Below are 14720 nucleotides of genomic sequence, written 5' to 3'. Positions count from 1 at the left end.
CATTTGAGGCAACTTCCTTGGCTTCCTGTAACCAGAAGGATCGAATTTAAATCATTGACCCTGGCATTTAGGGCCACTAGAAACTTGGACCAGGGTCCAAACAAGGCTGCAGCTGTATGAGCCAAATTGTGCTTTGAGATCCAACAATTAGCGACTCCTAAAAATCCCACAATATCTTAAAGAGAGACTGGGCAGCAGGTCATTCATGGTGCAGTCTTCTAACCTTTCGAACACCCTTCATTTCCATCTGCGTTTACTCGAATCAGAAACTGAATTCTGGAAAGCTTTATAGACCTGGCTCTTCAGGCAGTAACCGCTGTCCCACTCGCCTCGCCTCACCCGTGAACTATCCGCTAGCGCCAGGATACCTCCGCCGAGGTGGCTGTGCTCTCTAGAAACTTCTCATTCATTAATTCATGACAGTCGGGGCCGGAGCGCCACACCTTGGCCCCATTTTGGTCACAGGCTTGGCCATGCCCCCTCCTGCTTTTTAGTCTTAATTCAAGGATGTGGATGTCTGAAATGTCTATTGAAAAAGTTGACATTTTTCCCAGCTTTATAGGCAAACCTTTGCTCTAGTGCTCCAAACATCTGTACTGTGGTAGCTTCTACAGGGAGAGGAACTCGGAGCCGACCAGCCTCACTGTCAGACAGATTAAACAATACGTTATTTAGGCTGGCTAAAGTATTGTGTTAAATGCGTGCATTATACACTGCTAATTTAACATTCCAATTAGGAATTCTCACACAGAGTATTTCGAGCATGTGAGTCCATTTATAGATACCAACTCTTGACAGTCGTAGTTACAGATACATAACTTTTACGTTTGTGGCCTTGTGTATGCAGGACATCAGTGATGTGACATGCGGTAATTAATCTATTAACCATACATGTCGGAAATAAGTATTATTGAGATACAGAATGAGGGGGCAGACTTGGGACATTTGCATTGTCTTTCTAATTTCACTGCTTTCCGGGATAATCAGGGCATTAGTAAGTATGATATATTTTCCCAACATTTAAAGAGTTCCATAATATATTATGCAATAAAGGACTTTGTGGCACATAATGATATACACATCATTGAAAATCGGCGAATGTGTAATTAAAATGACGTGTCTATCCATGTTTATACATTAAAAAACTAGGGCTACCTGTTTACCAACAATGGTAATTATTTAGTCGGTGCAGTAGTACATCCGTTTGCCGCGCTGAACGTGATTATAAGAATTCATAACGATTCGTGAAAGATTGCTTCAGTGGCATAAAGTTTCACCTGGTAACTGCAGTATGTAACTACATAACAATGACTTAATTATAAAATATTCTGAAGTGGAGATAGGACTTTTTACGTTCAATAAATATTTTAATAAGAAAAAAGAACAAAGCCGTTAAAAAGAGTATAATTTGATGCATACTACATTCAAGTATAATCTTATGCTTATGAAGTCATTGAGGGGAGTGCGTCACGCTGTAGGAGGTGCTGGACCTTGCAGCCTCATATCAGTATGGATAGTTAAGAAGGGACTTTTCATGTAAGTGACTTAAAATGTGTTTACAGTTCTAAAGTGAGTGGTGCTGTCAAACTGACTTGTGTTATGGGTATGTGCCTGGTCATCGACATCAACAGAAAAACGGAGGCCTAACAGCTTCATGCTAAATATAGTTTAAGTGACTATATTATTCTCGTATCGACTGACACTACGAGACGGGAGGATACAAAGTATAAAATACCGCAGTCTACTTAACTGTTTTTTCAAGACCTTTGACCCTGGGTGGTCTGCTTAGTACAGGCACCAAGGACAGTTTGGCTTTGAAAGGTTGGGTTGGCAGCAATGTGGCAAAGCCACACATATCAACTGATCCGAAAAATAACTTGCCAGGAACAAAAAAAAGTGTTGATCGAATTTCATGAATCCAGTGCCTTCTTATCTCTCTATACCAACAGAGAGCGTGTTTATCTCCATTCTCTTTTACTACATAGAGCAGGGAAAACGACAAGCAATTTTCCCGAAGGTTAAACACAGCAAAACACTAGTGCTGATCCACCATTTGGTTAACTGAAAGACCTTTGATATATGCTGATGATAGTGCTTGGGGAGAACACTTTTTTAAATTGTCAAACCCCGATAATCTTTGACTAGAACTATATAGGAAAACCAAGTTAACTTATATGTTGATTTTTCCCTCCCATTGTTTCCAATGTGCCGTTATTGTGATCTGTCTGCAACATGTTTAGCAACAAGTATTGGTAGTTGGATGATAGCTTGTGCTTTTTAGCTCCATAAATCGTATTAATGTATGTGTTATTTAGAACTGGATAATATTTCTATCCAAATATATTCACTAAAAAGTATCTGCAGTGGTTGGCTAATTAAATGAGATTTGAAATCCTTCCATTGATAGGACTTTCTATTTATTCTCCCAGATCCTTTCCAGTGGTCTGTGGCAGGAAGGAAAAGAAGATGAAGGGTTTTATGGATTCCTTTTCAAAGATATTAAAAAGGAAGTTGAAAGAGCATCCACGAAAGTAAGCCTTTAAACTGTATATGTGTTGCATTCTTTGAAATGTTTTTACAATGAACATGCTTATGTTTGCAAATTTCAACCGCTTCCTTCATTTCTCACCCTGTTTGATATAGTGACATAGAAATGGGTAATTACGTACATATAACATACCAGAAGGGGACTAATGGTTTACTCTGTGTAATTGATTTGTGATTTGTTCAGAGAGGAGCATGCAAGCACATGGCTTAGGAATGGAGGGGCAGATGTATCACCTTGCTGTGCTGCGTGAAAGAGAAAGGGCTGGAATGCACCATATTTAACATGATGCGGCACATTCCTGTCCTTTCCCTGCACTGGTGCACAATGCGCTGCTTTGAGCCAATGCAGTCTAGAGCATAAATAGGGCAACCCACTAGTCCCCAAGGAACTGGGTATAATCAATAACAAAATACAAACGTTCCTTGAGGAATCATTTAACTATAACTTAATATTTCAGAACGTCACAAAAGTGAACAGAATATTTAACAGTCAGAGAATTTCCCATAAATATTCATATATTTGGTTCAGTCAATTTTATCAAAAAACAAGAAAGAATACCTTAATCAAATCATGTACGGCAACAAAACTACTACTGAGTCAATATACATCTATGGTACATAGTAGTAGATAACACCTTTTGTTTTTAAACAGACTTATGGGTAGTACACATACTCAACCATATATTGAAATTAATCAGTTGATTACATTCATTTCATTATGTATCAACAAACATCAATGAAAACAAGAAGGTGTAGTTGCGTCGACGTTTTGGTCTCCCTAACCGTCTAAACGTTCCACAAGACCATCTTCAGGATGGTAACGTTGCACCATGAATCTAATACAATAGAAACATCCAAAGTCAACATCAAGAAAGACCCTGAGTTCAAATGTATTGTCTGCTCATTACTCAAATTAAAGATGGAGTCAAAATTCACCCTAAGTGCCTCCACCACACCGAGTGTCAAATTAAAACACCAACACAAAACCCACCGGACTCCAAACGTGACACAAAAACAATACTAATGTGTGCCGATGTCAAAACCAATCAACAAGCCGGTGGTAGGTAGTAACCAAAACCACACCATCATGCAAAACAGTCTTACTTGTTTAAAAACCAGCAGTTTCTTGGTAGTTCTTGATCCTATAGACAATATCAGAACCCGTGAGAAACAAACTCCTCAAAAGGGGTGTCAATCATTAATTTAACTACACCAAGTGCCTCTTCTTACCTTTGCAGAAAGAATCTCAACATCTAAACCCAAAAGTCAAAAGCATGTCACAAGCATGTCCATATAATTTACAAACAAGAAAATAAATGCATATTAATAAATAAATAAAGCCAGTCAAGTGCAAGTCAAATTTTAGTCTTTATTTCGATATTTTTCAATCATAAAAGACACAATACCAGTATATAAAATGTCCCCGCCCCTGTAACTTTACAAAATATGTGGGAATTGACCCCTGTAGTAGGGCATTATCCATGTGGACATTGTGCGGCCTGTGCAACCACAGTGGTAATAAAATCTGGTACCTTGAACGGAAAAGAATGGACTTTACAACACCACTCGAATTGCTTGACCAAAAACGTCATTTATTGCATACAATGCCCCTGCTCTCTATTGTACATTGGAAAGACAACACAAGAGGTGAAGAAACGTATTATGCAGCATCAATCGCGCACTCGGTGTAAAATCACTACTGCACCATTGGTCGAACATTATTTACATAACTCACATACTCCTGCAGATATGGAATGGTTCATGTTGGAGATTGTTAAGAGTTCGAAGAGACGACAGAATGTCGATCATCTGCTCAAACTCAAGGAGAATGGAGGGATATGGTCAGCCTAAACTGTGGAAAAGGGACTGAATTTGTTTGTTTAGTGGCATACATTGGCAAATCTGTAGGACTTCAGGTGACAATGTTTGTTCTGAATTTAAGTTTGTTAATCTGACTTTACCTGTATATAGGCATACTATATGACTCATCTGTTGTTTAAGATGTACAACCCAGTGATTCTAGTTGTCGCCTTATACATAGGCGTAATGTACTGAATACATGACTTTCAAGATATATCACCTAGTGTTTGTTCTCTATGGTGATTCAGTCAGCCCTTGATGATTCTGGGCTTCATTGTTTTTGTTATGGATTTATATCAGTTTACAATTTTACTCTTTCTCGATATTATCGAGACTGAATAGGAGTAATGACAATTCTGATAATGTTCATGAGTTTCATGTTTTGCATGCTTTCTAAAGTTTGAGTGTGAGTGAATACTTTAAATATCTCTTTGAGGCTATTACGGTATTGACACTATGGATACCGCATTTGAATGTGACGGAGAGTGATTTGATGTAGGGACAAAGTTGTTATTTTTTATTTTCTGATTTGTGTTTGCTGTCTGTTAAAGTCTAAGGGTTAATGACCAGTTAAAATATCCAGTTGGGTCGATTTTAGTATTTGATACTGTGTTTCACGGCCCGATTGAGACGGACCGGTTCTTGTGTTATAGGATTTGTGGTATGAATATTCATGTTCTAGTTAGCTTGATTCACACCTAAGATGGCTCACGTTTCTACATTTCATGTGAAGAAAGAGGTGAGAGGCCAATTACGAGGTGATAAATATGCTGGATTTATATTTACTTTCTAAGACATTATATTTGTTCTTGGTTATTTGTTTTATTTTTATTTTGGTTTGATTCATGTAGTCGGCTTTGAGTGTAGGTATGTGTTATCCAGTATTAGGGGTGTCTTTCATAGATTCACATGCCTGAATCATTCCCCGTCGTCGAGACGGGAGCCTCCGGTACATAAAAAAGTAATGTCCTATAGACATACATAGAGAAAATAGGCCTAAGGGTCTCACCTTAGTAGCCTTTCTTTGTCCTTATGCAAAAAGGACCAAACTCTCACAGTCAGCCAATCAGCTCCGACCTCCCTCTAGAACCTTCCTGGGAGGAGCCTCAGTCCCTCAGATTTTCTACCGCACGTTGTGCTAGGGAGTCTCCAGCCTGAGCTCTTCTCAGGATTCCTTATAACTCATCTACTTCCTTTGAAAAGTGAATCTTCATTCTACAATCTTCAAGGACTACTTCAGTAACACTTTGAGGCAGTAAGTGTTTGCTTTCCACTGCTTTCTTCGATGTCTGAATCCCAGAAGAAAGCCCTTTTCAGGGCCTGCTCTTCATGTGGGAAGAAAAGGCTCCATGTGGATGATAAGCATACCTTATGCTTATATTGCCTTTATCCGGACCACGTCCCTGCAGACTGCAAAATATGTAGGTCTTTCCCCAGGAAGACCGTGAGAGACAGGGAAGGTCGCCTTCTCATCTGGCTCGACAGACTCAAGGACAGAGACACTCTGGAATCTTCCGAAGGTAGTGTCTCTAAAACCTCAGCAGTCTCTCAAAAGAGGCCAAGGGTAACTTCCCCTGGCCCCTCAGACACCCCTCCTAGGAAGACAGCCAAGAAGTCTTCAGAGGCAAGATCTACGACATCTTCTGTGTCTGTTAAGGATACTCAGACTTTTAAAAAGCCTGCTCAGGCCTCTAGCAGACCTCAGAGGACTACCTCAGTGACTACCACGGTCTCGACGACGTCAGCGTTGTCTCTTTCACCGTCGACGATAACATCTCCATCATCGTCGTCGACAGGTAGGCCTATTTCCTCCATTTTACTGCTGAAATCGTCGACGACAAAGACCCTGTCGACGTCGAAAACTACTCCGTCGACGAAAACTACGCCGTCGACGAAGATAACGACGACGCCGTCGACGACGAACCCACCACCGACAGCCCCGACGACGACAGCGTCGACGAGGGCGTCGACGACGAAAACGTCGACGAGACCAACATCGACGACGGGCTCGCCGTCGACGAGTGCACCGACGACGCCCCGGTCGTCGACGACCAAATTGCCGTCTACGGAGATTCCGTCGACGAGGACCCTACCGTCGACGAAGGACTCCTCATCGTCGACGATGTTAAAGACGTCGACGGAGGACTCGTCGTCGTCGTCGACGAAGTTAAAGCTGCCATCGACGGAGGACTCGTCGTCGACGAAGACACTTCCGGACACATGGAAGAAAACCAAGCTCGTAGAGGTGGCTTCCCTCACGCTACCACCGTCGACGACGCCTTCGACGGCTTCCAACTCCAGTCCTGCGTTGGGCAAGTCTACTAAGCCGCATATTACGCCGGAGACCACGTCTCCAAGCAAAGTGGAGCTGCACCCACCGAACGAAATCTTCCAGAGTGAAGAATCAGAGGAGGATGACCACCTGGGCCCCGCTACTTCCATCTCGGACCTACATGTCAAGTGCCAAAGCACTGACGAGGAGGTAGAGGAATACTCCTACCAGGAGCACTCCGTCCACACTAAAGTCACCACGGAGGTTACCCCCATGGTCTGCCTCCCGGCTGCTCTGGTGAACGACCTGAAATTCCTTGTACAGGATTACAAACAACGTTTCCGGACGCTGACAGTAGGGATCAGCCACCTACCGTTTCTAACCCAGCGGCAGCCCCAAAACCGTCTCGACCTCCCCCTCAGGCCCACCATGAAAACATTCAACCTCAGGAGGTAGTGTCGTCTGACGAGGATGAGGAGGAGGATGAATTGGAGGAAGGAGAGGTCCAGGAGGCCCACTCTTCCCAGGATGAGGAAGATGAATATGTGGCGTCCTCACCAGCATCGCCCCAACCGCGCCATGCGGACTCGCCGCCGGTAGACATAGGCGGCTTCCATAAAATCGTGGAAAGAGCGGCGAAGAGAATCCATCAAACACGTCTCATGGAAAACTGCGCTCCTGCTCGCTCTGACATCGGCCAGGAGAGTGAGCGAACTTCAAGCCCTGTCCATTCAGGATCCATACCTACAATTCAGACAGGACAGAGTGCTGTTAAGACCAAACCCAAAGTTCATACCGAAAGTGCCTTCGGACTTTCATCTCAATGAGCCAATAGTCCTTAGGTCTTTCTTTGCAAACCCTTCCACCGCAGCCGAAAGAGCACTCCATTCTTTAGACCTCAAGAGATGTCTAAAGTTCTATCTGGATAAAACCAAAGACTTCAGAAAATCTTCACAACTATTCGTGGCATACAGCAATCCAAGAATGGGCCTGCCTCTCACGAAGCAAAGCATCTCGAGATGGATTTCCTCGGCGATTGCGTTCTGTCATACCAAGGCCGGACGGCCTTTGACTGATCGTGTCACTGCACATTCCACCAGGGCGATGTCCACATCAGCAGCACTTTTCGCTGGAGTGCCGATCCTGGACATATGCAGAGCGGCGACCTGGAAGTCACCGCACACCTTCTCCAGACACTACTGCCTGGATCTCGAACTTCAGAAGGATGCAGCAGTGGGCCAGGCGGTGCTACGCCATCTCTTTCAGTGAGGTGAGCCTTCCCTCATCCCACCATCCAGGTATGCACATTCTCTGCTATTGTGATGCTCTGCTTATGCTGTCTTTTTACATGCTATAGTACAATGTATACATTGTCTAACATGCCTGCAGGGCACCTTTCCATCACGAATGTGCATGTCTAATTGCTAGCTACTCTGATTTAGGCATGTGAATCTATGAAAGACACCCCTAATACTGGATAAGAACTGCGTTACTTACCTGTAACAGCAGTTATCCAGTATTGGTGTCTTTCATAGATTCACATGCAACCCTCCCGCCTCCCCTGGGAAGTCTCACATCCCTTCTCACAATGTTACGCCTAACTAACTGAGTGCGTACGAAAATCTGAGGGACTGAGGCTCCTCCCAGGAAGGTTCTAGAGGGAGGTCGGAGCTGATTGGCTGACTGTGAGAGTTTGGTCCTTTTTGCATAAGGACAAAGAAAGGCTACTAAGGTGAGACCCTTAGGCCTATTTTCTCTATGTATGTCTATAGGACATTACTTTTTTATGTACCGGAGGCTCCCGTCTCGACGACGGGGAATGATTCAGGCATGTGAATCTATGAAAGACACCAATACTGGATAACTGCTGTTACAGGTAAGTAACGCAGTTCTAATAAATGATCTGTGGACTTCAAACATGGCTGACACGCTTTCACGCTCGAGCGTGACACGTAGTAAGGGTTAAAGGTCAATGTAGATAGAGCTTTGTGCACTCGGACTGTTGGTCGGGCATACTACGGATTATTTCCGGTTTTCTAGCAAGTAAGTCAGCATCCTATACGCTCTCACAAACGTATTCATTAACTATAGATGCCGTGTTTGTTTAGTAAGTGGATTGGCCTATTACAGTTTGACTTTATATTGCAGGTCATTAGCCGCGGATTCATACGTATGGTTGTCCTGTGAGTACTACGTCTCAGATACTATATGTCATTGCTTTATTTATTTATTTGCATTTATTTTCTTGTTTGTAAATTATATAGACATGCTTGTGACATGCTTTTGGCTTTTGGTTTTAGATGTTGAGATTCTTTCTGCAAAGGTAAGATGAAGTTCTTGGTGTAGTTAAATTCATGATTGACACCTCTTGTGAGGAGTTTGTCGCCTCCTGCTACCGTGTGCCTGTGCCCCTTCCATTGCCTTCTGTACCCTGTGTGCCTGTGCCCCTACCCATTCTGCCTTCTGTACCCTGTATGCCTGCCCCCCGCCCATTTCCCTTCTGTAATCCGTGTGCCTGGGTTTCCTCCCTTAGTTCTGCTGCCGTTCTGCCAGCCGATTTTTCCACCGCTGCCCCCCCCCCTGCGGCCCTGCCCATTCGCTGCCCAGTCTTCCCGCCTCCCAGCTGACCCTCCCTCCCCACCTCCCCCTTATATGGCGGACGCTTCGCGCCGAAGGCGCGCCTAAGGCAAGCCCGTCTGCGCCCGTCCGTGCCCGGACCGCGCCCAGCACCAGAACCCCTGACCCCCTTGCCATCGACAAAGCCCAACTCCACTACGATGCCAACACCCTCATCGCTCTCAACCACGGACGGACCACCAACTGCTACAAGGCCACCCCCAAGCGCACCCACGGCCCATTCACCTGCCGGAACTTCAACTTCGCCTGCACCAACGACGCCGAGGCACCCACTAGAACGGAACCCAACCGACTGCAATGCATCCTGCTCAACACCCGCTCTGCACGCAAGCATGCCGTCGAGCTCTGGGACCTACTCACCACCACATCACCTGACGTCGCCTTGCTAACCGAGACCTGGATGAACGAAGCCTCCGCCCCAGACATTGCAGTGGCCATCCCCGACGGATACAAAATCTCCCGCAGAGATCGCACCAACGAAGTCGGAGGACGAATCGCTATCATCCACAAGAACACCATCAAGGTCTCCACTAACGCCAACGACACCCTCACCACCGCCGAACCCATGCACTTCAAGATCCACACGGACCCCAAGACCACCCTCAGAGGCACCCTCGTCTACAGACCACCCGGCCCACGTCCCCAATTCTGCAACTCCATCGCCGACTTCATCAGCTCGCACGCACTGACCCCCACCAACTACATCCTGCTCGGCGACCTAACCTACCACCTGGGGAACAACAACGACAGCAACTCCTCCACCCTGATCGACAACCTCGCCACCCTCGGAATGAAACAGATCTTCACCACCCCGACCCACATCGCCGGCCACACGCTCGATGCCATCTTCTCCTCCAGCCCCCACGTTGCCTTCAGCCACGCTTCCGAGCTCACCTGGACCGACCACCACTGCGTCCACTTCACCTTCCAGAAACCCATCACCCACCACCGCACCCCACAGATCCCCCGCTGACGCTGGTGCAAAGTCACCAAAGAACTACTAGAAACACACCTCGCTCGCAACCCACCGAGCTGGCCCACCGACCCCGATGAAGGAGCCCGCACCATCAGACTCTGGATGGAAGACTGCGCCAACACCGTAGCACCACTGAGAAAACCCACCGACAGAGACACCAGCCAGAGAGCCAGCTGGTTCACCCCGGACCTCCTGGCATCCAAACGCACCTGCCGAAAACTCGAAAACACCTGGCTCAGTGATAGAACGCCCGCCAACGGCACAGCCCATAAAGACGCCATCCACAACCATCACCACCTCATCAGGACCACCAAAAGAGCCTCGTTCAAAGACCGCCTTGACAACAACGCCCACAACAGCAAAGAGCTCTTCAACATCGTGAAAGAACTCTCCAACCCCAGCTCCTGCACCAACGACATCCCGCTGTCGTAAGCCCTGTGCGACACCCTCGCTGCCTTCTTCCACCGCAAGATCACCGACATTCACAACCGCTTCAACCCCCGGCGGCGGACCTCGCCGCGTCGAACACCCCGAACCCCCCCCACCACGACCCTCTGACCACATGGACCAACGTGAGCACCGAAGACATAATCAAGACCATGAACACCATCCACTCAGGCTCCCTGTCCGACCCTCTACCTCACCACATCACCAACAAAGCTGACAGCTTCATCGCACTCCACCTACGCAACATCATCAACCTTTCCTTCGGAACCGCCACCTTCCCCGAGAGCTGGAAACACGCTGAGATCAACGCCCTACTAAAGAAACCCAAGGCGGACCCGAGCGACCTCAAGAACTTCTGGCCAATCTCCCTGCTTCCATTCCCATCGAAAGTCATTGAAAAGATCGTCAACACCCAGCTCACCCGCTACCTAGAAGACAACAGCATCCTGGACCCCTCCCAGTCAGGCTTCCGCAGCAACCACAGCACCGAGACCGCCCTCATCGCCGACACAGACGACATCAGAATCCTACTCGAGAACAGCGAGACAGCAGCCCTCATCCTCCTGGACCTCTCCTCTGCCTTCAACACCGTCTGCCACCACACACTACGCACACGCCTCTACGACGCAGGGATCGGGGACAGGGCCCTGGACTGGACCACCTCCTTCCTCACCGACAGAACACAGAGAGTCCGCCTACCCCCGTTCCATTCCATAACCACCAAAACCATCTGCGGCGTCCCGCAGGGATCCTCACTCAGCCCAACGCTGTTCAACGTCTACATGGCTCCCCTCGCCCGCATCGCCAGACTACACAACCTCAACATAATCCAAACGCACCTGCCGAAAACTCGAAAACACCTGGCTCAGTGATAGAACGCCCGCCAACCGCACAGCCCATAAAGACGCCATCCACAACCATCACCACCTCATCAGGACCACCAAAAGAGACTCGTTCAAAGACCGCCTTGACAACAACGCCCACAACAGCAAAGAGCTCTTCAACATTGTGAAAGAACTCTCCAACCCCAGCTCCTGCACCAACGACATCCCGCTGTCGTAAGCCCTGTGCGACACCCTCGCTGCCTTCTTCCACCGCAAGATCACTGACATCCACAACCGCTTCAACCCCCGGCGGCGGACCTCTCCGCGTCGAACACCCCGAACCCCACCCACCACGACCCTTTGACCACATGGACCAACGTGAGCACCGAAGACATAATCAAGACCATGAACACCATCCACTCAGGCTCCCTGTCCGACCCTCTACCTCACCACATCACCAACAAAGCTGACAGCTTCATCGCACTCCACCTACGCAACATCATCAACCTTTCCTTCGGAACCGCCACCTTCCCCGAGAGCTGGAAACACGCTGAGATCAACGCCCTACTAAAGAAACCCAAGGCGGACCCGAGCGACCTCAAGAACTTCTGGCCAATCTCCCTGCTTCCATTCCCATCGAAAGTCATTGAAAAGATCGTCAACACCCAGCTCACCCGCTACCTAGAAGACAACAGCATCCTGGACCCCTCCCAGTCAGGCTTCCGCAGCAACCACAGCACCGAGACCGCCCTCATCGCGACACAGACGACATCAGAATCCTACTCGAGAACGGCGAGACAGCAGCCCTCATCCTCCTGGACCTCTCCTCTGCCTTCAACACCGTCTGCCACCACACACTACGCACACGCCTCTACGACGCAGGGATCGGGGACAGGGCCCTGGACTGGACCACCTCCTTCCTCACCGACAGAACACAGAGAGTCCGCCTCCCCCCGTTCCATTCCATAACCACCAAAACCATCTGCGGCGTCCCGCAGGGATCCTCACTCAGCCCAACGCTGTTCAACGTCTACATGGCTCCCCTCGCCCGCATCGCCAGACTACACAACCTCAACATAATCCAAACGCACCTGCCGAAAACTCGAAAACACCTGGCTCAGTGATAGAACGCCCGCCAACCGCACAGCCCATAAAGACGCCATCCACAACCATCACCACCTCATCAGGACCACCAAAAGAGCCTCGTTCAAAGACCGCCTTGACAACAACGCCCAGAACAGCAAAGAGCTCTTCAACATCGTGAAAGAACTCTCCAACCCCAGCTCCTGCACCAACGACATCCCGCTGTCGTAAGCCCTGTGCGACACCCTCGCTGCCTTCTTCCACCGCAAGATCACCGACATCCACAACCGCTTCAACCCCCGGCGGCGGACCTCTCCGCGTCGAACACCCCGAACCCCACCCACCACGACCCTCTGACCACATGGACCAACGTGAGCACCGAAGACATAATCAAGACCATGAACACCATCCACTCAGGCTCCCTGTCCGACCCTCTACCTCACCACATCACCAACAAAGCTGACAGCTTCATCGCACTCCACCTACGCAACATCATCAACCTTTCCTTCGGAACCGCCATCTTCCCCGAGAGCTGGAAACACGCTGAGATCAACGCCCTACTAAAGAAACCCAAGGCGGACCCGAGCGACCTCAAGAACTTCTGGCCAATCTCCCTGCTTCCATTCCCATCGAAAGTCATTGAAAAGATCGTCAACACCCAGCTCACCCGCTACCTAGAAGACAACAGCATCCTGGACCCCTCCCAGTCAGGCTTCCGCAGCAACCACAGCACCGAGACCGCCCTCATCGTCGACACAGACGACATCAGAATCCTACTCGAGAACGGCGAGACAGCAGCCCTCATCCTCCTGGACCTCTCCGCTGCCTTCAACACCGTCTGCCACCACACACTACGCACACGCCTCTACGACGCAGGGATCCGAGACAGGGCCCTGGACTGGACCACCTCCTTCCTCACCGACAGAACACAGAGAGTCCGCCTCCCCCCGTTCCATTCCATAACCACCAAAACCATCTGCGGCATCCCGCAGGGATCCTCACTCAGCCCAACGCTGTTCAACGTCTACATGGCTCCCCTCGCCCGCATCGCCAGACTACACAACCTCAACATAATCTCCTACGCCGACGACACCCAGCTGATCCTCTCCCTCACCAAGGACCCCCTCATCGCCAAATCCAATCCCCACCAAGGTATGAAAGCCGCCACCGATTGGATGGAGGCAAGCAGGCTGAAACTGAACGCGGACAAGACGGAGATCCTCATCCTTGGGCCCAACCCCTCAGCATGGGACGACTCCTAGTGGCCAACATCACTGGGAACGCCCCTGACACCTACAAACCACGCACACAACCTAGGGGTCATCCTCGATTCCAAGCTCAGCATGTCCAACCAATACAACGCAGTCTCCTCCTCCTGCTTCCACACCCTTCGCATGCTCCGCAAGATCTACAGGTGGATCCCGACGGACACACGGAAAACCGTCACCCACGCCCTCGTCAGCAGCCGACTCGACTATGGAAACGCCCTCTACGCCGGAGCCCCGTCCAAACTCATCAACAGACTCCAAAGAATCCAGAACGCCTCCACACGCCTGATCCTAGACGTCCCGCGCCGAGACCACATCACCCCCCACCTGAGAGACTCTCCTTCTACACACAGGAAACTCCGCTCCGCCGACCTGTCCCTGGCCGCCATCCGCGCATCCACAGAACCACCTCCGGGGGCAGGTCCTTCTCCCACCGCGCCGCCAAGACATGGAACTCCCTCCCTCTCCTCCTACGACAGACCGCAGACCTCCCGGCCTTCAGAAGACTGCTCAAGACCTGGCTCTTCGACCACTTCTATGTGTGCTGAAGAATGAGAAACCAACAAGGAGAAATAAAGATATTTCTCCCCTTTGCACCTCACCTGGGAAGCGGGATAAATCTCAATTATGTATTGTGTCACCCTTGTGCGTTACATGGGTGATGCAAAACCTTGATAAATTTGCCCCGGAGTTTTCATTGCTCATGTGAAAATTCATTTTACGTTGTTTTCGTTGATGACCCATTGCCACTTGTAGAAAAAGCCCAGTGCTTTCGATCAAACAGCATTCTAAGGGAGGTGATTTGT

At 48.7% G+C, this 14720-nt stretch overlaps 1 protein-coding gene across 11 annotated transcripts in view; it reads left to right on the top strand.

The window, feature by feature from the left end:
- Positions 1 to 14720, top strand: part of LOC144763479 (E3 ubiquitin-protein ligase PHF7-like) — a 1848469-nt gene that overhangs the window by 849378 nt on the left and 984371 nt on the right. For all 11 annotated transcript variants that reach the window (XM_078649109.1, XM_078649099.1, XM_078649102.1 and 8 more), the window contains one exon: positions 2430 to 2531. In XM_078649109.1, the coding sequence (XP_078505235.1) occupies positions 2430 to 2531 (102 nt within the window). The remainder of the gene's footprint in view (positions 1 to 2429; positions 2532 to 14720) is intronic.

Source organism: Lissotriton helveticus, chromosome 6 (assembly GCF_964261635.1).
Source record: "Lissotriton helveticus chromosome 6, aLisHel1.1, whole genome shotgun sequence".
Lineage (NCBI taxonomy): Eukaryota > Metazoa > Chordata > Amphibia > Caudata > Salamandridae > Lissotriton > Lissotriton helveticus.
The sequence above is the reverse complement of the archived record's forward strand: the minus strand, read 5'-3'. Positions and strand labels throughout refer to the sequence as shown.